Source organism: Microcebus murinus, chromosome 16 (assembly GCF_040939455.1).
Source record: "Microcebus murinus isolate Inina chromosome 16, M.murinus_Inina_mat1.0, whole genome shotgun sequence".
NCBI lineage: Eukaryota > Metazoa > Chordata > Mammalia > Primates > Cheirogaleidae > Microcebus > Microcebus murinus.
In genome coordinates this window covers 68823566-68845487 of record NC_134119.1, presented here as the reverse complement: position 1 = coordinate 68845487, position 21922 = coordinate 68823566, and the positions used below count along the sequence as shown (strand labels likewise).

The window sequence follows — 21922 nt, the reverse complement described above, 5'->3', positions numbered from 1 at the left end:
CGTGAGCTGACTTAGGTTTTAACAGAATCGCTCTGGCTGCTGTCTGGGGTGGGAGGGAGGGCAAAGGAGGAAGCCAGGCGACCAGAGAGGAGATGACAGCTCTTGCTGTCCAGCTAGGAAATGATGTTGGCCAGCCCAGGGTGGTGACTCTTTAGTGGTGAGAAGGCGTTGGATTCTGGATGCGTTTTGAAGTAACAGGATTTGCTGGTTTGAACTGGATGTGAGTGGCGTGAGGAAGAAAGCCACCAAGGACGACGACTCTAAGGTGTTCAGTCTCGGCAGCTGGAAGGACGGAGCTGCTGTTTGCTGCAGTGAGGGAGGCTGTGGGCTGGGAGGAGACTGCTGGGGAGATCAGGAGCTTGGTCTGGAGCCTTGGGAGTTTGAGACGCCCGTGGCCACGCAGCTGCACGCGGGCACTTGGATGTCGCGGCCTGCGGTTCAGGGCGGGGCGGGCCCCAGACACGAATGTGGGGGTTAGCAGCGGGGAGGCAGCGAATGAAGCTGGGCGCTGGTTCAGAGAATGGTCAGGGGCAGACATTTGAGAAGGAGGCAGAGACTTGACTTCCCCAAGCCCCCTGGGGCGGTTCTGCTGGCTGCACCCAGCTTCCTGGTTTGCAGGCCCCAGCGTGAGTGAGGTTGTGAGGCCCACCTAGCAATCGCCTCCCTCTTCCATGCGGAGCGGCTCTGTCTGTGAAATCACTGGCTTGGCATGCTGATTGCCCTTCTTTCCTGCATATGCATGAGAAGAAACATGTAACTATGCACGCACACGTGACGATCCCTTCCCAGCTCCAGCCACTCTTGCTCGGCCCACACCGCCGCTAGCCTCGCCGAGCCTTTCCGTGGATTGGGGAAGGGCGCCCCCTTACGGCCTGGGGAGGAAGTTCAGCTGAATGTCGCAGCCCCCGCTTTGCCGCCGTTTGCGGACGTGCAGTAGGAAGCAGGTTTCGGTTTACCCCAGCTGGGGAAGCGCTGGGCGAATCCACGTGCAGTTCTTACTATGTACTGGGTGCCATTATTATTAAGTATTATTATTGTGGCTCTGTGGGATAGGGGAGCAGGGAGACCCTTCCCCCAGGGCCCCTCACAATCCTTTGTGTCTCCCCAGGGGCAGCAGAAGACGACAGACCCTACCTAGCACCCCCGGCCATGAAGTTCAGCCGCAGCCTGTCCGTGCCGGGTTCCGAGGACATTCCCCCCCCACCCACCACGTCCCCACCCGAGCCCCCCTATAGCACGCCTCCAGCCCCCTCCTCCTCCGGCCGCCTCACCCCCTCCCTGCGGGGAGGCCCCTTCAACCCCAGCTCAGGTGGCCCCCTCCCCGCCTCGTCCCCCGCGTCCTTCGACGGGCCCTCCCCGCCCGACGCGCGCGTGGGGGGCCGGGAGAAGGGCCTGTACCACAGTGGCGCCCTGCCCCCCGCGCACCACCACCCGCCGCACCACCACCACCACCACCACGCCCCGCCCCCGCAGCCCCACCACCACCACGCCCACCCCCCGCACCCCCCCGAGATGGAGACGGGCGGCTCCCCCGACGACCCTCCACCCCGGCTGGCTCTGGGGCCCCAGCCCAGCCTGCGAGGGTGGCGGGGCGGCGGGCCGAGCCCGACCCCCGGGGCCCAGTCCCCGTCGCACCACGGCGGCGCGGGCGCGGGCGGCGGCCCCTCGCAGGCCCCGGCTCTGCGCTACTTCCAGCTGCCCCCGCGGGCGGCCAGCGCGGCCATGTACGTGCCGGCCCGCTCGGGCCGCGGCCGCAAGGGCCCGCTGGTCAAGCAGACCAAAGTCGAAGGCGAGCCCCAGAAGGGCGGCGGCCTCCCGCCCGCGCCCTCGCCCACGTCCCCCGCCTCCCCGCAGCCGCCGCCCGCCTCGGCCGCGCCCTCGGAGAAGAACTCCATCCCCATCCCCACCATCATCATCAAGGCCCCGTCCACCAGTAGCAGCGGCCGCAGCAGCCAGGGCAGCAGCACCGAGGCCGAGCCCCCCAGCCAGCCCGAGGCCGCGGGCGGCGGCGGCTCCTCGCCGAGCCCCGCCCCGGCCATGTCGCCGGTGCCGCCGTCCCCGTCGCCCGTGCCGACGCCCGCCTCGCCCAGCGGCCCGGCCACCCTCGACTTCACCAGCCAGTTCGGAGCAGCCCTGGTGGGGGCGGCGCGGCGAGAAGGGGGCTGGCAGAACGAAGCCCGCCGGCGGTCCACGCTGTTCCTCTCCACCGACGCCGGGGACGAGGACGGCGGCGACGGCGGGCTGGGCGCAGGGGGGGTCCCGGGCCCCCGGCTCCGCCACTCCAAGTCCATCGACGAGGGCATGTTCTCCGCCGAACCCTATCTCCGGCTGGAGTCCGCGGGCGCGGGCGGCGGCGGGGGCTACGGGGGCTACGGGGCGGGCAGCCGAGCCTACGGGGGCAGCGGGGGCAGCAGCGCCTTCACCAGCTTCCTGCCCCCGCGACCCCTGGTCCACCCGCTGACCGGCAAGGCCCTGGATCCGGCCTCCCCGCTGGGGCTGGCCCTGGCCGCCCGAGAGCGGGCGCTGAAGGAGTCCTCGGAGGGCGGTGGGGTCCCCCAGCCCCCTCCAAGGCCCCCATCGCCCCGCTACGAGGCCCCGCCGCCCGGCCCGCACCACCACTCGCCCCACGCCCACCACGAGCCAGTGCTGCGTCTCTGGGGCGCCTCCCCGCCGGACCCCGCCCGCCGGGAGCTGGGGTACCGGGCAGGGCTAGGCAGCCAGGAGAAGTCCCTTCCGGCCAGCCCGCCAGCTGCCCGACGCTCCCTGCTGCACCGCCTGCCCCCCACAGCTCCCGGGGTGGGGCCCCTCCTGCTGCAGCTGGGGCCCGAGCCCCCGCCTCCGCACCCCGGAGTGAGCAAGGCCTGGAGGTCCGGAGCCCCGGAAGAGCCGGAGCGGCTGCCCCTGCACGTGCGGTTCCTAGAGAACTGCCAGCCCCGGGCCCCTGCGGCGGCCGGAAGGGGGCCCCCGTCGGAGGACGGGCCGGGGGTCCCGCCGCCCAGCCCGCGCCGGTCCGTGCCCCCGTCCCCGACCTCCCCGAGGGGCGGCGAAGAGAACGGCCTTCCGCTGCTGGTCCTGCCGCCGCCTGCCCCCTCGGTGGACGTGGAAGACGGCGAGTTCCTGTTTGTGGAGCCGCTGCCTCCGCCCTTGGAGTTCTCCAACAGCTTCGAGAAGCCCGAGTCGCCCCTAACACCTGGGCCTCCCCACCCGCTGCCCGACCCGCCCACTGTGGCCACGCCCCTGCCCCCGCCTCCGCCCCCAGCTGTGGCCACCGCTCCTCCCACGCTGGACTCCACCGCGTCCAGCCTGACGTCCTACGACAGTGAGGTGGCCACGCTGACGCAGGGGGCCCCGGCCACTGCTGGGGACCCTCCTCCGCCAGGCCCACCTGCGCCAGCAGCGCCGGCTCCTCCTGCCCCACAGCCTGGCCCAGACCCTCCGCCTGGCACGGACTCTGGCATCGAGGAGGTGGACAGTCGGAGCAGCAGCGACCACCCCCTGGAGACCATCAGCAGCGCGTCCACGCTGAGCAGCCTGTCTGCTGAAGGGGGCGGCAGCGCAGGGGGCGGCGGCGGGGGCGCTGGGGTGGCCAGCGGTACGGAGCTCCTGGACACCTATGTGGCCTACCTGGATGGCCAGGCCTTCGGCGGCAGTGGCACTCCTGGCCCGCCGTACCCTCCGCAGCTCATGACTCCCTCGAAGCTCCGGGGCCGGGCGCTGGGAGCCAGCGGAGGCCTGCGGCCTGGCCCCGGTGGGGGACTCCGAGACCCCGTCACCCCCACCAGCCCCACCGTCTCGGTGACTGGGGCTGGAACGGATGGGCTGCTGGCCCTGAGCGCTTGCTCAGGGCCCTCGACAGCAGGAGTGGCCGGGGGTCCGGTGGCTGTAGAGCCAGAAGTCCCGCCGGTGCCCTTGCCCACCGCCTCCTCCCTGCCTCGGAAGCTGCTGCCCTGGGAAGAGGGCCCGGGCCCACCGCCACCACCCCTGCCCGGGCCCCTGGCCCAGCCTCAGGCCTCGGCCTTGGCCACAGTAAAAGCCAGCATCATCAGCGAACTCAGCTCCAAGCTTCAGCAGTTTGGGGGCTCCTCGGCAGCCGGCGGTGCTCTGCCCTGGGCCCGAGGAGGCAGTGGGGGAAGCGGGGACAGCCACCACGGGGGAGCCAGCTACGTCCCTGAGAGGACCTCCTCCCTGCAGCGGCAGAGGTGAGCAGGGGCCGGCCGCCGGCAAGGGAGGCCAGAGGGGCCCAGGTCTGGGCTACCAAAGTCCACCTTCCCCGTAGCTGTGTCCCTTTAGGGTCTCCAGGTGGCAGAAAGAGGACAGAACCCAGGCTGGCTCGCAGCATTTCCGCACACAGAAGCATGCTTTCACTGACCCCTTAAACTTCCCTTTATCTCATGGCTTCTGTGGTCTCCTCCCATCACCGTCACAACCCGCAGCGCGTGATGAGCAAAAGTTATTAACAAGGGCCTGGATCAAGCCGGTTTCCCTGGTGGGTTGTCAGGTTTTTCTGACAGTCCCTGGAATCTGTGAGTCCCTTGAACCTGGTATGGCTCGATGCGTGCTGCTTTAGGGCACCGTGGTTCCAGGTGTGGGTCTGGAGCCCACCTCTTGGCTTCCAGTCCCAGCCCTGCACTTTCCTGCTAGGTGGTCTTAGGCAAAGGAACCCGCCTATCTGTAGAAGGGGGATGGCACAGTGCCAGCCCAAAAGGGGTTGGAGGGGATTTCACGTGGGCCATTGTTATAGCATGACCTGGGGCAGGCGAGGAGCCGCGTCTAAACGGGGACATACAGAATGATGCAGAAGTTTCCCGGAGCAGCTAGTTAGTTACCTGGGATCGCCACAAAGTTCAAACCCATTCAAGACCTCGTGTTAGGGAAAGTGGTTACACTCCTGATTCATACACCCTGAGGGTGGCGGAAGATTTTTAAATCTGCTCATGCATCTGCAGAGTTCACTCGAATTCTGTTTGAGAGTCTGGTATCCTTATGGTTAACATTCAAATGTGGGCTTATTAGGCCTTTGAGACCTTAGTGCAATTCATTGGCCATTCTTACTTAGTCTGGGTAGAGGAGAGTACACATCAGTTACGCATTTATCACCTGCTGTGTGCTGGGCGCCCCTCGGGGTGACAGGCAAAGCACTGCGCCCCCCCCCCAGGGCTCATAGTCTACTGAGGCAGGGGTTGCAAAATAATTGCAACCATCCTAAAAAAATATGACAGCGACAATAATGGGATAGTTAGAGAACGTTTCTTAAATAACAGACAATGTGAGCAGAGAATGGAGGAGGGGAGAGAGCAAAGTTGCAGGCTACCTGGGGAAGGTTGAGCTGGGCAGAGGTCACAGCCAGTTCAAGTGGCCTGAGGTGGGACCACGCTGGAAGGAGCCAAAGGGATGAGGGGAACATTTTTCTCCCCTTGTTTCTTCTCTCTTTCATCTCCCTCTCTCCATCTCTCTCTCTCTCTCTCTCTCTTTCTCTCTCTTTCTTTCTCTCTCTCTCTCTCCTGTTCCCTTCCATCTCTCTCACCCGGATGATCACCCTCTTTTCGTTTTTCTCGCACCGTCTCCCCGTCTCTCACTTTGCTATGACTGGCCATAACCCGAAAGGCAGTATAGGGTAGTGGTTAAGAGCTCAGACTTTGGTGCCATATAACTGGGCTCTACCACTTCCTGGCGGTGTGTCCTTAGGCAAGTTACTTAACCTCTCTGTGCTGATTAATAATAGTCACCTGCATCAGGGCTGTCATGGGAATTAAATTGAGATGTGATATGGAAAGCACTTAGAACAATGCCTGGCACACGTGAGCATTAGTAAGTGGTGGCGATTATTATTATTATCACTTAATGTCTCTTTTTCTTTCATCTTTCATGACTGTCACCCTCTCCCTGTCCTGTCATCTTTCTCTCCCTATTTCTGTCCTGATATCCTTCTTACCCCCTCGCTCCTTCCATCTCTTCTCCATCTCTCTACTCCCACCCTTATGTCTCTCTTCCTCTCTCCCTGTATCTTGACCTCTGCCCCTTTCTCACCCCTGCCCTCACCCCTGCACCCCTCTCCTCCACCCCTGTCCCCTTGTCACATTCCAGACTCTCCGACGACTCCCAGTCCTCACTCCTCTCCAAACCCGTCAGCAGCCTGTTTCAGAACTGGCCCAAACCACCTCTGCCGCCGCTCCCCACTGGAACTGGGGTCCCCCCTTCAGCCGCTGCGGCCCAAGGGGCCACCTCACCCTCGGCCTCCTCCTCCTCCACGTCCACCCGCCACCTCCAGGGCGTGGAGTTCGAGATGCGGCCCCCTCTGCTCCGCCGGGCCCCCAGCCCCTCGCTGCTGCCCACCTCGGAGCACAAGGTCAGCCCCGCGCCCAGGCCCTCTTCCCTGCCCATCCTGCCTTCTGGACCCCTCTACCCAGGCCTCTTTGACATCCGCGGCTCCCCCACCGGAGGGGCAGGAGGCTCGGCTGACCCCTTCGCCCCTGTCTTTGTGCCGCCACACCCGGGGATCTCCGGGGGGCTTGGAGGAGCCTTGTCGGGGGCCTCCCGCTCCCTGTCACCAACCCGCCTGCTTTCGCTGCCCCCGGACAAGCCTTTTGGCGCGAAACCTCTGGGGTTCTGGACCAAGTTTGACGTGGCCGATTGGCTGGAGTGGCTGGGTTTGGCCGAGCACCGAGCCCAGTTCCTGGACCATGAGATCGATGGCTCCCACCTGCCTGCCTTGACCAAGGAGGACTATGTGGATCTGGGTGTGACCAGGGTGGGCCACCGCATGAACATTGACCGGGCTCTCAAATTTTTCCTGGAGAGGTGATGGCTGGCCTGGACGGACCAGCCCGTCCACAGAACCCTTGAGCCTGCTGGCCTCTTGACCTCTGACCCCGGACCGCCCTTCTCTCCCCGGGCCAGGGACTCTGCTCAGACTGCGCCCTGCCCTTATCTACCAAGGCCGGAGGTCACCAGGTGACCAGATCCAGGCTGGACATTTGCACCTCACAGGAGGGGGCAGCTGACACAAGACTGTGTGTGTGTGAAGCGGGGAGCAGAGGGGGGAATGGAAGAAATCACCGAGGGGATCGAGAAGGAGGGAAGGGCCAATTCTGGGGGGAGGGGACAGACAGAGCCATAGAGGGTCAGCCCTGAGCCTGATTGGATGGGGACCATCCCCCAGGCCACAGGGGAAGGGGATGCCCTCAGATTCCACCACCTGCCGCCCCTCTAACAACCCTTCCCACCCTCTCCAGGCCCCTCAGCTCTCCCCCCGCCCCTCTGTCCAGCACACACAGCTGCCCCCGGCCTCTTGCACGCTCCGCTGCACGCCTGCTCGCCTCTCTCCCCACCCCTCCCCTTCCCGGGCTGCAATTTTGCACAAGTTTGCCCTCTCGCTGTCTTGCACACTCTGCCTTTGCTTCTGGCTTGCGAGCCCCCCTCTGCTCTCGAATACACTCCGTTCTCGTTCTCGCACACACTGCATTTCTTCCCTCGCCTCCTGCTCTCTCTGTCACTTGCTTACACACTTTCCCCTGGGACTGTCCCGTTCACACCTTGTTCCATAAACTCTCCAGACCCCCCCCCCCCGCCGCTCACTCTGAACCCTTGCTGCAGACACACTTGGGACACACTTTCCCTCCCCACTCACAGCCTCTCCGCATCCGTGTGTATTCTCTGGGGTACACGTCTTTTTGTTCAGCCGTCGCACACTCGCTATCTTCTGCACCCCACTCAGACACTCTTACCTCCATTTTCTTACGTTGAAGCACTTTCCCTTCTTATTTCGAGCCCCCCAATTCTCCCTCTATCCACCTCCCCCTCTCACAACACTCCTGCCCCCAGCCTCCCCCTCCCCCTCTTGCACTGTCACTTTTTGTCACACTTTTGCACACTTGCCTCCCAGGAACTGTGTTTTTCTCGCAAATGCTCATTCCTCCCTTCTCTGCCAGCTCCCCCCACTCCCTGGCACCCCTCTCTTGCAGATGTTTGCCTATCTCCGTTCTTGGTTTCCTGGCCCCTCTTGCACACTTGCTTTTGCACACACACCCTCCCCCGCACTGCCAGTGCTCCCTGGAGGCCTTTTGCTCTCCTCTAACGACGTCCTCGCTCAGCGTGGCTTTGCTGCACATGCCTTCCTGTCTTTCCTAGCTGGGCGGGAGCCCGGCCACCTTTTGCTTTTGCACATTTGCCTCCTTCCATACGCCCTTGGGCTGTAACTATCATTTCTTTTTCCTGACACTCTTATTTTTTGTTCCTGTCAGGGAGCAGCTCATGCGGCCATTCTGACTTATTCTCTTACCTCCTTACGCTTTTCTCTTCCTGGTGGGAGAAGACCCTATGCACACTGATTCCTGCTCACCATGCTTCCACATTCCCTCCTCTCCCTGCCTCCAGCCCTCAGCCGCCCTCGCGTCCTCCCTCCTGTCACTCTTCCTTGTCCTCCCTGGGCCATCTGTCCATCCCCTTTGCACGAAGATCCCCCTCTCCCAACCTTTCCTTCTCTCTAAGAAACCCTGTCTCCCTCCAGCATGGCTGTTCCTTCCCGCACGCTTCCCCTCTCCCCTTATTCCTGGGGCTTGGGAATTTTAAACCACCCCTCCTCCGAGAAAGCCCCCTCCCCTGCTGTGGGTAAAGGGGGAAGGGCATTGCCCTCAGGTCCCCCCCATGTTCAGCTGCCAAAGAAGGGAGCTCCCCCTCCTTCCCCCAAGCCCATTCCCCCTCTGCTGCCCCCTACCCCCAGGGGGGGGCGCTCCGTCCATGAGGGGAGGGGGCAGCAAGCCCCCTCCCCTCACCATGTCAGGGATCTGCGGGGAACCTCGTGGGAGGGTCGTGGGAGGGGGGAGGGGCGGTGAGGACAGGGGCAGAGGTCGCGCTGGACCCCTACCCGCCCCCTCCCCCTTGTCGGATGCCCCCAGTCCGCAGGGGGCCTGCGCGGTGCCCGTCTATCAAGGGCTTGTTCATTCTGGATGGGTACCGCGGGGTTGGGGAGGGTGTAGGGGGTGGGGGGGAGGAGAGGTCGGGGTGGGGGTGGGAGGGACTGGATGGGGGGGGCAGCGCGGGGTGGAGAGGAGAGACAAAGCAAAAAGAGGAACAATAACAAAAGAAGAAAATACAAAAAAACAAAAAACCCAAAACCCCTAGAACTCACAAAAAAAAACATCCAGAAAAAAACCTGAAATAAAAGCCCGAGAATTGTCTTCCAAGGGGGGTGGGAGGGGGAAGAGGAGGGGAGCGGATGAGGACGTCTGGTTCTCCTTGAGACAGGGCTCGGCACGCGCTGAAAGCCCCGTGCCCAGGTCTTCCCTTCCGCGGGCCTCGGTTCCTCCTTAAAGAAATTGGGACCCAGGCGTCCACGTGCAGGGACTGCAGGAAGATTAGGGAGGCGGGATTACAACGTGGGGGTTCATTCCTACCCCCATCACCTCCCTCCCCCTGACTCCCCACCAAGATTTTGCAGAGAGAAATGGCTTTTGTACCAGGTCATTCTTTATAATTAAACTCACAGTATCCACCCCCTCGAGCCGGCCCCGCCTCCTTCCTGGGGAGGCGACGCCCCCTTCGCTCTGGGGGGGGCGCCCGCGCCCGCGGGGCGGTGCGCAAGCGCAGCGGAGGCCGGCCCCCACGCGTCAGTCCTCGGCGGGCTCCGCCCCCAGGGCCTCGAGCATGCGCCGCCGGACCAGGGAGCGGCGCAGGTGCAGGCGGTAATCGCCCAGCAGCAGCTCGTCGTGGCGCACGAGCTGGTGCGCGAGCCCGCGGGGACTGAGCCCCGAGCGCAGCAGGCGCGAGCGCGTCTGGAAGTCCGTGACCATGATGAGCCACCTGCGAGGGGGAGGGGCGGAGAAGGAAAGGGACGCCCTGATGGGCCCCGCCAGCCTTTGACCGGTCCCCGTGCTTTACCGCGGTCCAGCAGCCAGTCACTGCGCCCCTAACCTCCTCTCCAGCCCCACGCTCGCGCCGAGATCGACCCGAACCCGGGCCCTCGCGCGGGCCATTCTAAGCTCCGTCCTCCGTCTCAGCCCGGGTCGGGGCTCCATCTCAAACCGCCGCTCCAGGGCTCCCCCCGCAACCCCAGGCCTCGCTCCTACCTCGGCGCCCCTGCCCCCACTGCGTGCTCAGGCCTCTCCGCCCGCTCAGAGCGCCCTTCCAGGCTCCAGCCCGCACCGCGGTCTGGCCTACCCCCGTGACTGCCTGGGTCGCTAAGCCGGGCCCCGCTCACTCTAGATCCCGCCTTCTCTGCGACCTCACCCGGCCCCGGCCCTTCGCCCCGGCCCGCGCTCGCCGCGCTCACCGGTCCCGGCGGCCCGCCGTCCCGCAGATGACGTTCATGTTCTCGAAGCGGATGCTGCTCACGAGCCCGCACTCCATGGCCCCGGGTAACTCGGCCTCCAGCGCCTCCAGCACCTCCAGGTGTGTAAAGTCCTCCTCGGGCTGGGGGTGTCGCAGAAACCACCTCAGCCCACGAGGCCCTCCCTGGATCAGTCCGGTTCCGAAGCCACCGCCCTAGGCCCCACCTGCCGAACCCACCAGAGTCCCAAGGTGGCATTGGAGGGGCAGGGATCGCACTTGATCCCAGGGTTCTGTCGCTCTTGTCAAAGGGGGATGACAAGTATCTCTCCGGTGGGAAAGCATCTAGTGTCATTCCAGGTCATTCCCCAAAAAACTCCGTTTTCACCAAGCCATTTTGCCAAAAGTCAATGAACAGTTGGCCGAATGATTCACTGATCTGGCCAATTTTACCAATCTACCGAAAACCTTCCCAGCCACCTGCAATAAATGGTGCTGGAAGTTCTTGAAGCTTTCTGCCAGGATTTAAGTTGTACACTTTTCCTTTTAGGTTGACATTAGCATTTTAAAGAATGTTCACTTGTCAAAAGATAAGGATCACAGAGGATTTGACGTCTTGTCAATCTGTTTAACATTCAGAAATACGTAGTGATCACTAACCACACTTTGAGCACGAGATTACCATATTGAAGGTGATACGCAGTTGTCACAGCATATAAAATTACTAAGGAACTAGAATGACATCGTGACATCAGTCACCTCCAGAAAGGCTCACCTTTGGTGGGGGGAGGGGGGAGACTGGAGAGTCCCTTGCTCAAAGCTACAAAGAAGAGGAGCATTGGGTGGAGATTGATCCCTAAAATGAGGACATCGATCCCTTGGTTGGGGGGAAGTCACTCAGATTAGCTGAGAGGGCTCCTGCCTGTGCCTGGCACGTCAGCTCTTCTCATTTAATTATCACGTGCTTGGGACCCTAATATTATATCCCTTCAGACTGGAGGCAAGGATTGTTAGGGGATTCATACACTGAATGACCAATTTGCTGAATCTGTCAAAAACATGGGCTTTTTCTTATGAGTGTTTTTGTTATATTTGTAAACTTTACAGAACTTCATGGTAGATGGATTAGTAGGACTCCTTTTGTCCTCAGTCTCCCTGCTCCCTGCCCCTCAGTGTCCCCTCCGAGAAGAGCAGTGATACATTTAACAACTGACCCTCTGGCAAACTCCCGATCGATCTCCAGCAACCTGCCCTGGCGCCAACCACACAGCTGGCAAACCGCAGAGCCTGGATTTAAACCCCAGCGCCGAGCCTGTGCCTTTTCCACCGCCCCGCCCAAACTGTGCAGAAGCCAAGAGCCTGGGGCCACTGGGGGGGGGACACTCACCAAGGTCTCCATGCAGAGGCAGAGGGGCTGGGCGGCAGGTGGCGTGGGGAACTTCCGGATGCACGGGAGATCCCGGTCCAGTGCCTCATACTCTGCAATGACCTGCCGCAGGTACTGCTTCCTGGGGAGACAGTGAGGAGGCGGGGACCTCTGGGGTCAAGGGCTGCTGCCATCACATTTGGGGGAGCGGAGGTCAGAGGTCATGGTGCCAGGGGCCACTCACGAGGATTTGGTAGGCCTGCCCAGGCTCGGAATCTGTGTCTCCTTTGAGGCGTCTAGGTCTGCAAGGAGGGCTCCTGGGAACAGAGAACTCAGGGTTAGCTGCCCCACGTCCTCCTCCTCGGCCATGACCTTGCTTAAACGGGCATCACCAAATGCTGTCGGTGCCACCCCAGAATAGCCCACATGCCAGTCATTGAGCTATTGTCCCTCAGCTCCAAACTCCAGCCTTCTGCTCTGTGGTGCCCAGGCTGGGTCTCTAACCACTTCTCTGCCTTGCCAGCTGGGTTCCCATTAGGCTCTGCCCAAAGCAGGTGCCAGAGGGAGCCTGCTAGGCAGGAGGAATCAGAAGGGACTTGCTCCTTTCTCCTCCTCCTCCAGTCACCCCGGCCTGGTGTCCGCACTGCAGCAGTGTCACTGCCCTCGAGTAACAACATTTAAATCAAGTCGCAAGTTGTTCCAACACTTTCAGAACCAGCCTCCTGATTTGGAACCTGATCCATAACAGTTCTCAGATCTGGCCCTTTCTTGACAATCCCACCTAACTGGTCTTTCCTAACTGTTAGTTGTCCCACGTACTCCGTTTTCCCTTCCCCTAGGATCCGAAGGTTTTACCCAGCACGTGACTGCCAGGAGTTAGCTACACTCGGCAAAATAGGTCTCAGGCAGGATTGTCGCAAGAGATTTGGAAATAATAGAGACAGAGAAATAATAGGGACAGAGACAAAATATAGTTTAAAGTGACAGGGGATTCAGGGGTCCTCCAGCATTCCTGTGAGCTGTGAGGCCCAGAGTGAAGTCCCGCATCAGTATTTATTTGTGCAGCAATTAGTTGTAGTGGTTACAGACTTATGTGTACAGATAATTTGATAATTTTAGGTATCAAGGCTCCCCAAAAGTTTCTAGAGATCCCTTAATTAATTCTATCTATGTGAGCAAACAGTTATAAAATTTTTCTAAGATAAACGTCTAAGCCCTAAGTTAAGAATAGAAGTAGCTGAGTATATAAGTTAAAGCAAAAACTGTCAATTAGCAGAAAAGCTAAACAGAAATATAGAGGCTATATATTTCTTTAGTTTCTCACTAACTGAGACATGTGGTCAGGAGTGAAGCAGGAACTGTCCTTGAGGCTAATCGGCTTTAACTGCAGGTGTCTGCGGGGCTGGCATTCTTTGATCAGTCCTTAACCTGTGACCCCATGCTGAGCTCTGTCTTACACAAGCATCAGGTGCTGGCCTCCAGGTCTGGAGACAGGTGTCACCTTGCATACGCCTCTCATCGGTGAGATGCCCCCCTGTTGCTAGGCGGCTTCCGGTCTGTGAACTAACACGCTCACAGATTCCTTCAAGGCAAAACCCAGCAAAACTCCTGAAACCTTACATGTCTCCTGTCTTCCAACACATGGCCAACACACGGCTAGAGACAACAGTTCCCAGCCTCCCTTGCAGCTAGGTGTCACCACGTGCCCACGCTCTCACCAATACAGTGTTAGCAGGAGTGAGAGGTGTGACTTCGGAGCCATTTGCTTCAAAGAAAAGTGCTCATCTTGGAGTTGTTGCCCTTAACCTTGGACTGGAGTGTGGAGGTAGCAATAACCCAGCTTCGACTGTGCCAGGATATAGTGAGCAACAATATGGGAGCCACAATTTAGGTCCCTAAATCATCTGATGGAGCCAGCGTGTCCCACCAACCCAGACCACTTGCCTCCCACTACTCAAGAGACAAATAATCTTCTGTCTTCTTTGTGCTGTTGTGTTTTGGGGGCTCTTTGTTACGGCAGCTGAAAGAGGGGGACTCAGCTCCTGGCAGCTTTCATGCTAACTATAAACAGTTTCCCGGAACCCCAACATCAAGCCAGGCCACTCTGTGGCTGTGATGGACCAAGACAGAAACAAGACCACTCCCGAATCATGTATCAACACAACAAAACAACAAATATTGGCCAAACCCCCAAAATGACCAAAACCCCCAAGCCCCTCCTGGCTCAGAGCTGACGGCTGCTTCTCCACCGCGGCACCAGCTCGATCTACTCCTCCTGCCTCTGGATGAGATGAAGTCACCTAACACAGCCCAGCTCCTGCAGCAAGTCCTTGCCAACACCCCTTGCTGAGACATCTTAAGTACGTGCAATCGCCCTCATTGCAAATCAACAAACTCAACGACAGGGAGTGGTGTGCTGGGACATGTTAACAACAGGCTCCCTTGCTCTCGCTCCATCTCTTGCTGTCTCTCGTTTTCACAATCAAACAGCATTTGCCAATTACCATGGTGTCCACGCTCCCACTGTGGCCAATTTCATGCTCCCAACGGTTTTAACAGCGAGCTCACCAAGTTCAACATTCAGCCCCTATGAACCAGGATAGATGTCCCCAGCACCCCTCGGCCACAGGATGCTCCTGGTGGCTTTGACTTTGACACGGCTTAGCCCGTTCGTACATCTTCCTGTTCCCTTGTTCCCCCGCCTTCTCCCTGTCTCCCCAGGGAAGCAGGGGTGAGCTCCCCCGCCAGCACCCCATGCTTACAAGCCACCAGAGGCTTCCCCTGTCCCCCAGAGTAAAGTCCTCGCCGTGGTGGGACTGCTTCTCCGCGCGTGGTCTGGGAGCAGTGCCTTGCTGGAAACTCGGCACTTCAGGGCCCACCCGGACCTGTGGGCTTAGAATCTGCATTTTACCAGGCTCCCCTCTGAGAAGCACCTACCCTGTGTGCTCACCCTGTTGACCCCATAGCATTTTCTTCCAGCCATCCTGGCCTCCCTCCAGCCCTCAAACATAGTCATCTCCTTCTCGAATCTGCCCACTTCACAATAATAGCAACAACTAAGTGCTCACAGTCCCTTTTAAGTGCCAAGTATTTTTTTTTTAAATACTTTCCATTGCATCCTTGAGACAACCGTCTGAGGTAGTGTTTAACAGATGATGAGATGGAAGCACAGAAAGGTTGAGACACTTGCCTGTGGTCACACAGCCCCAAAGTGATAGAATCGGAATAAAAGTGTGAGGGACTGGATCGGAGGGTTCTCAGTCTCCCCAGGCTGTTTCCTGCCAACCCCCTCCTGTCTAGACGACAGCCCCTACTCCTCCAGCTCTCCAGCCACCCGATTGGGATGGCATTTTTTGAAATGTAGATCTGATTGTAGACCTCCTTCCTCAAAAACCCTCCCAGGACTTCTCATTGTCCTTGAGATAAGTAAAATCCAAAGTCCTCCCCGTGGCCCATACGGCCACACATGGTCAGACCCTGTGATCCCTCCGGCCACAGGACCTTGGCACGTGCCGTGACTCTGTGGAACTCTCTTCCCCTCACTTGACTAATCGAGTCTGTCTGAGTGTCCGCGAAAGAGTTGCCCAGAGCATGATGTATTTGTGCTCATCGTGGTTGCAACTTTACCTTTATGTCAATGATTCCTTAATTACACTGTGCCCTCCCTTACATGTTGTGAGCGACATGGGAACAGGGCCTCGTCTTCTTGCCCCCAGCGTCTAGCAAAGTGCCGGCATACCGTTGCCCCATAGTAAGTATTTATTGAATAAAGCCCAAAGGGATACAACTTCAATATCAAATGCAATGCGTGCACCTTGGTTGGGTCCTAATTCAAACCAACCAACTGTAAAAAAATAAATACATTTTTGAGATCATTCAGGAAATTTAAATATATACTAGGTAGGAGATGATATTCAAGAATAATTTCTTAGGTGTAATTATGGCATGCTTGGTATGTATTTTTAAAAATCCTTAGCAATTAGAGACACATGCTGACGTGTTCGTGAGTGAAATAAAAGTGCAATTTTCTTTAAAACAAATTCATCCTATAGAATGGCTCCCCCAAAATTGTGTGTTGCGGGATGCCTAGATGAAATGAGATTAGCAAAATATTGATAGGTATTGAAGGTAGGTATTGAGATATGTGGGTTCATTTTTCATTATACTGTTTTCTTTCTTTTCCTTTTTATTTTCGAGACAGGGTCTCACTCTGTGACCCAGGCTAGAGTGTAGTGGCATCTTCATAGCTCATTGCAACCTCCAACTCCTGGGCTCAAGCGATCCTCCTGCCTCAGCCTCCATAGTAGCTGGGTCTACAGGCTCGTGCCACCACACCTGGCTTATTTTTCTATTTTTTGTGGAGACGGGGTCTTGCTCCTGTTCAGCTGGTCTCAAACTCTTGGCCTCAAGTAATCCTCCCACCTCAGCATCTCAAAGTGCTAAGATTACAGGTGTGAGCTACAGCGCTCGGCCCAATGTACCATTTTCTTTATTTTTGTGAATGTTTGAAATTTTCTATTATAAAAAATCCTTTAAATTTCTATCACAAATAACATAGAAATAAAAGTTGTATTCCCTGGAAAAGTGTCAAATGACTCAAAAAGTGACTTTAGTGAAATTAAAGATGCATGTGAAAAAAAAATGTGACTACAATGGTTTCTCATGAAATATGACATTAGAAATAAATATTTCTAGAGGACAACAGTAATTTTAATGTATTTGTTTAAATGTATATGTGTAACTAATAAAAGTACAAATTTTAAAATAAGTACTTATTGAATAACTGGTGAATGCAACAATTGCAAACTTTTAACAGGCGTCTCAGAGCCCTCTGGGTATGGTGGGGACCAAAAGATGGATGAGACCCACCTCTGTCCTCCAAGAATGCCCAGCCTGGTGGGGAAGGGAGTTGTTGAAAAGGGCTTCAGTGGAGGTGTCATGAGGTGGAGGGGAAGTCCAGTCTAAGGGCAATCAGGGAAGGCTCCCTGGAGGAGGTGCCCAGTGAGACCTAAGGGATAAGAAGGAGTTTGCCAAATAAAGAGGTGACATGGAGAAGGATGTTTCATGAGGAGGGGCCAGCATGGACCAACGTCTTTAACCTAAAGAGAACAGGGTCATCAGCAGGAACTTCCCAGAATTCTCTTCAGCCCCAAGACTAAGGAGCACTTATTGCAATTATAGGTTATTAATTATTTGTGAGGTGGTGTGTTCCATGTCTGCCCTCCCCGCATGAGAACAGGCTGGGCTGTTTCTTCCATTAGGCACTACAGACAAAATGCTTGGGACCCACAGGGCTTTCTAATGGTCTATGATGAAGTCTGCAAACTGATAAACCAATAACGTTATTGGTTCCAAAAAGCTACAAAGAAAATATCAAAATTGAAATGAACAAATGTGAATCTACAAAACCAGCCAACTGGGCGACTCAGTTCAACTCAGCTTTTCTGGGGCTGTACATGAGTTACATTTATCAGTCCAGGTTGGAGATTGGGGTGGGGTGGGGTCTACAAAGGAAAGATGCTTCCAAAGGCATTAAAAGAGAGACCCCCCAGGGCAGAGAAATAACGTCTGTTTTGCCACCAGGGCATCTGCTATGCCCAGCATAGCACCTGGCACAGATTAGGCACTTATAGCATACATCCAGAGAGGAGACCCCCACAGCCAGTCCCAACCTTCTTCCTCTATTTGAAGAGGGTCCGTTCTTCACCCATCCCCAGTTTCCTCAGGGATTTCTGTCCAGTTTAAACCAATGTCTCCCAACACTTGCTGTTCAGCAGATCCGCCTGCCAAACATTAAAAAAATAGAAGCTGGGCACGGTGGCTCACATCTGTAATCCCAGCACTTTGGGAGGCCGAGGTGGGAGGATTGTTTGAGCCCAGGAGTTTGAGACCAGCCTGGAAACATAGCAAGATGCCCATCTCTAAAAAATAAAATAAAATAAATAAAATAAAATAATTTTTTTTTAATTAGTCAGGTGCAGTGTGTGTGCCTGCAGTTCCAGCTACTCAGGAGGCCAAGGCGGGAGGATCACTTGAGCCCAGCAGTTTAAGGCTGCAGTTAGCTATCATTGTTACACTGCATACCAACCAAGGTGACAAAGCCAAGACCCTGTCTCTTAAAAAACTAAAGTACAAATGCTAGAGCCCCAATCCCAGAGATCCTTGTTAAATTGAGTCTGAGGTGGCGTTAGGTGTAGGTTGGTTTCTTTGTTTTGTTTTTAAAAACCCTTCCACCAGAAGCGTAACCAGAGTTGAGGACCCCAGACTAAAATAATCATGATAATCCCATTCTTCTTGCCAGGGCGTTGAGGTGAAGATGAGCAGGTAACTGAGTGTTGGCCAATGAGATGTGAGGAGAGGTCACGTGGGGGGTCTAACAATGATGATGACTGGAACTGCAGCAGCCATCCTGTGACCATGAGGTAGGCAAGTTGGTGTACAAAGGTGACATATCCCACACCCAAAAGCTAAGAGACTGTAAAACACTGGGTCCTCAATTACATCATTGGGCTGCTGACTCAACCAAACCCAACCTCCCCACACACAGGTCTAGGTTTCTTTTGGGATGAGATAATGAAATTCCTGCTCTTTTACACTACGCTAAATTCAGTTTTCTGTTGCCCGCAGTCACACGCATCCTTACCAAGATACTACTCCCTAAATGTTGAGCGAGCGAACGAATGAATGAACTGTGCTAAAGCCAGAGTGCAAGGAGGCAGCAATGGCACAGAAAACTGCTTGTCAGCAGAGGCCAGACCACACAGGGCCTCAAACGCCAGGCTGAGGCGCTAGGACTCTCTCTTGGGGATGATGGGAAGCCAGGCAGGGCTATGAGCAAGGGACAGCCAGCAGCGATGCTGGCCCCCCCAGAGCCATGTGGGGGAAGTGGAGACCAGGGAGGAGGTGGGGAGAGGGTCTACATGGAAGAGCACAAGACCTGAGACAGGGCTGTGGGAACAGAGAGGAAGGGACAGGGCAGAGAGAGAGGGCAGGAAGATGGGGGCCAGTGGGCTGTGAGAGGGAAGAGAAGGGAGGGGAGGGATGGCACCTGAGGCTTGGCCCAGTGACCGGGTTGGCAGTGGGGCCATTTGAAAATGAAAACCAGTAAGGAGGAAAGCAACTTTGCGGGAAGATGCTGAGCTTCGTGTGGGGACAAGGAGAGTGAGGGTGTCTAGTGTAGGGGAATAATGGCCTCAGTGGGGTTGGTAAGGCCCCAGAGGTTCATGGGAAGTGTAGTTCTGGGTCCAAAGTATTGGCCAAGGAACTGCAGAGCCTCATGGGAAATGTAGTTTAAGGTCCAAAGGGCCAGTGCCCCAGAATCTGGTGACTATGAGTCTGGGGAGGCTCTCACTTTAGAATGCCAGTGACTGGCTTAAGGCCACACTGCGAGCCAGGGCCACCACACAATGCCTGGATGAAGGGACTCCGCCCTCTCCCTCCCCAGATGGCTCAGTACCTGCCTCCCTGTGCGTGCTGGGGTTGCCCACGGCGGGGGAGCACAGGGGCTCCACCTCTGGCTGCATCCTGGGAAGGTGGGCGAGGGATGTCTCAGGAGGGTGGGAAGAACGGTTGTGATGGGACCGCCTGCCCCAGCTCCTACTCCTCAGGTCTCCCTCCTTCTCCTCTTTGAAGCCACGGGAAGAAAATACAGAACTGGAAGGCTGAGACCACAGGGAGATCCGGGTTCCCCTAACCTCAGGGATTCCCTGTATGTGTGTGCCCCGATGCCTTCCCTCCCATTTCCCTGTTTCATCCCCTATCTCTCTCAGTCTCCTGGAGGTCCCTTTCCCATACCTCTCTCCCTCAGTATCCCCCCATCGCTCCGACACCCTCCCTCTCTCCCTCTCTCCCCATCTCTCCTCCCCTCTTGTGCCTGATTTCTCTGCCCACTTGCTCCCCACTTCTCTCCTCCCTCTCTCCATCTCTGAGATCGCTCCCATCAGTTTCCCCAGCTTCTCCCCAGGCCCCTGTCCCTCCCTCTCTTCGTAGTTTTTGGCATCTCTCTAACCCTATCACCCCCTCTCTGTCTCCCCACCTCTTTCCCCATCTCTACCCAGTCTCCTTGCTCCACCTCTCTCCTCTCATAGCTGCCTCTGCCACTGTCCTGGTCCCCCTCCCCTCGGTCATCCCCTTTCTGTGCCCACTTGCCCTCTGCTCATCCCTGCCTCACCCAGTAACTGGTAGGACACAGGCAAGATTCAAACAGAAACTGGATTCTCTAGGGGGGAGGGGAAGGTGGGCAGGGGGTCTGGTTGCCATGGTGCCCCTGAAGGGTGGGGGAGGGGCTGGAAGCCTAGACTTCTGGGTCTGGGGTCTCCTTGGCCTCAAGTACTAGAGCAGAGGGGTCTGGCCACAAAGGTGCCCATTAGGCATCCTTTTCTCCTTGTCTGAGAGCTCTCAGCAGGAACTGTGGGAGAGAAATCTGGACCTTTCCTTAGTTATTTCATCTGTCCTCCCAATCTCTGTCTCTGTTACTTGTATCTCTATTTCTCTCCCTTGCTCTCCACAGCCAGGTGGCCTCTGCCTTGACTAGCTATCATTTCTGCTTGCTAAGTGTCAGTTCCCTGCTCTCTAGATAGCAGTGCCTTGATTACCTTAGTGATCTGTTCAGGCAAAGCTTAAGAATCCATCTAGACTACAGCATCAACCCTTGGACTTTTCCTGGACCTGTTAGAAAAGATTATCTTTCTCTTTCCACTGAGGTTGCCAGGCTGGCCAGAGCCAAGGTTGAAGCTGCCAGGGGCCACCTTGTCACCAGGCAGAGAGAGAACTTCCCCGAGAGCAAAGACAACAATGAAGGAAGCAGAGCCCAAAGGTACGGACAGATTCCTGGTGATGACTGGGACACCTCGATCTGAAACCACCCTTTATAAAATTAATAAAAGGCTGTGGTAGGGGCCTGAACTCTGCAAAGGTATAGGCATAGTTCAGGAAATATACATATAAAACCATCCATTGTTCCCTAGCTTGCTTTCCTACAATTGCTTACTACTCAGGAGTCACATAGCTAATGGTCACAAAGATTCTTAGCTTCCTTCACTGCTCTCATAGATAATATCACCCTTGTGAAACCTAAGGCTGGTCTTTGAAATGTCTTCCAGACCCTGCTTTCCAGCAGATCGGCTGATCCACCCAGAGCAATGGCCTCTACTGAGGAACTGACTCAACTGATCTTGCCACCTCTACCTGGTAACTGACTCAGCGCAGGAAGACAATTTCTGCTTCCCAATCCTATGAATTCATCCCCAGCCAATCAGCAGACCCAATCCCCTAGTCCTTTGTGTGCTAAACTATCTTTAAAAACCTTGGCCCCAAAATTCTCAGGGAGATGGATTTGAGAAATTTCTCCCATATGCTAATTTTTTTATTATTTTTGTTTGTTTGTTATTCACAGGTCAACATGAAGGAGACGGCGCCCTGTGATATTAAATTTTTTCTCCGCTGTAACTCCAGCTGTCTCAATGTATTGCCTCCCTCTCGAGCAGTGGGCAAGGACCCTGATCAGGGGAGGGCGGCAACATGCAGCTGTGCTTGTAGCCCTTATCCACCCAATACATTTCCCCTCATTCTCAGGTAAATTCAATTTGAGTATCTGTCACTGGCAATTAAAACAGTCCAGACTTAAATAGTCTCACTCAGTTAGTTCTTCTATAGCCCTGACTCTCTGCATCTTCACATCTCTTTCTCTCCCATCAAGCTGTCCTCCATTTCTGGTTGCCACTTCCATCTCTGTAGGATGGGGCATACCTCTGATTGCCATGAGCACAGGCACCCCTAACCCTCACAGCCCATCAGTCCCAAACTCAGTCCCTTCTGCCTCTCACCTCTCTCTGCTGCTCCCTCTCCTCTCCATTCCACAGTCCTGGCAGCCACTCAAACCTTGTCTTCACCTTCCGGGACCCTTGCCCCAACCTCCTTCTTGTCCTTCTATCCTCCAGTCTCTTGTCCTCATTCCTTTCTCTGCAGACTGGGCTGCAAAAGGATATATCTGTACCCAGGGCTGACTTGCCCCTCCCCTGCTCACAGCCCTCACATGGCTTCCTAGTGCCTTTGGACAACCTTTCAGCCCTCAGCTGGGCATTCAAGATCTGCATGATCTAGTCCCACCTTCCTCTCCCACCTCACCCCTTCAAATATTCCATAGCCACCATTTATTAATTATTTTATTTAATTAATCCTTCCCACACATCCCACCCCATTTCTGTCTCTATTCTTTCTACACACTGTGCTTCTGCCTGGAATGCTCTTCCAACCTCCCCTCTCCTGCATACCCAAATGCCCTCATCCTTTAAT

The 21922-nt window shown here is 56.5% G+C and overlaps 2 protein-coding genes and 1 long non-coding RNA gene across 6 annotated transcripts in view; 2 read left to right on the top strand and 1 right to left on the bottom strand.

Annotated features, from left to right (window-relative positions):
- SHANK1 (SH3 and multiple ankyrin repeat domains 1) overlaps positions 1-9606 on the top strand; it is a 50771-nt gene extending 41165 nt beyond the window's left edge. For 3 of the 4 annotated variants that reach the window (XM_075993265.1, XM_012754145.3, XM_075993263.1), the window contains 2 exons: positions 1109-4199; positions 6085-8950. In XM_075993265.1, coding sequence (XP_075849380.1) covers positions 1109-4199; positions 6085-6802 — 3809 coding nt within the window. In that variant the 3' untranslated portion in view covers positions 6803-8950. Of the gene's footprint in view, positions 1-1108; positions 4200-6084 lie in introns of all 4 variants that reach the window. The other variant, XM_075993264.1, reaches the window with a different exon arrangement.
- Positions 9448-19166, bottom strand: C16H19orf81 (chromosome 16 C19orf81 homolog). Its single transcript, XM_012754181.3, has 5 exons — positions 19086-19166; positions 11874-11946; positions 11651-11771; positions 10268-10407; positions 9448-9798 (listed from the first exon to the last, which is right to left on the bottom strand). The coding sequence occupies exons 1-5, from the start codon at positions 19150-19152 to the stop codon at positions 9606-9608; spliced, it is 594 nt and encodes a 197-aa protein (XP_012609635.2). The 5' UTR covers positions 19153-19166; the 3' UTR covers positions 9448-9605.
- LOC105865574 (uncharacterized) lies at positions 19030-21076 on the top strand. The gene is made up of 4 exons (XR_001151540.3): positions 19030-19161; positions 20332-20444; positions 20731-20818; positions 21024-21076. It is a non-coding gene; the product is annotated as an uncharacterized LOC105865574 (long non-coding RNA).
- Positions 21077-21922: the final 846 nt, after the last annotated feature.

Bases quoted from the DNA above. Each gene is read 5' to 3' on its own strand.
- C16H19orf81 (XM_012754181.3), bottom strand. From the start codon at position 19,152: ATGCAGCCAGAGGTGGAGCCCCTGTGCTCCCCCGCCGTGGGCAACCCC. The intron at 10,408-11,650 runs GTGAGTGTCCCC...CGACACCCCCAG, and splicing joins GCCTCTGCATGGAGACCTTG to CCCGAGGAGGACTTTACACA. The intron at 9,799-10,267 runs GTGAGCGCGGCG...TCCCCCTCGCAG, and splicing joins ACGGCGGGCCGCCGGGACCG to GTGGCTCATCATGGTCACGG.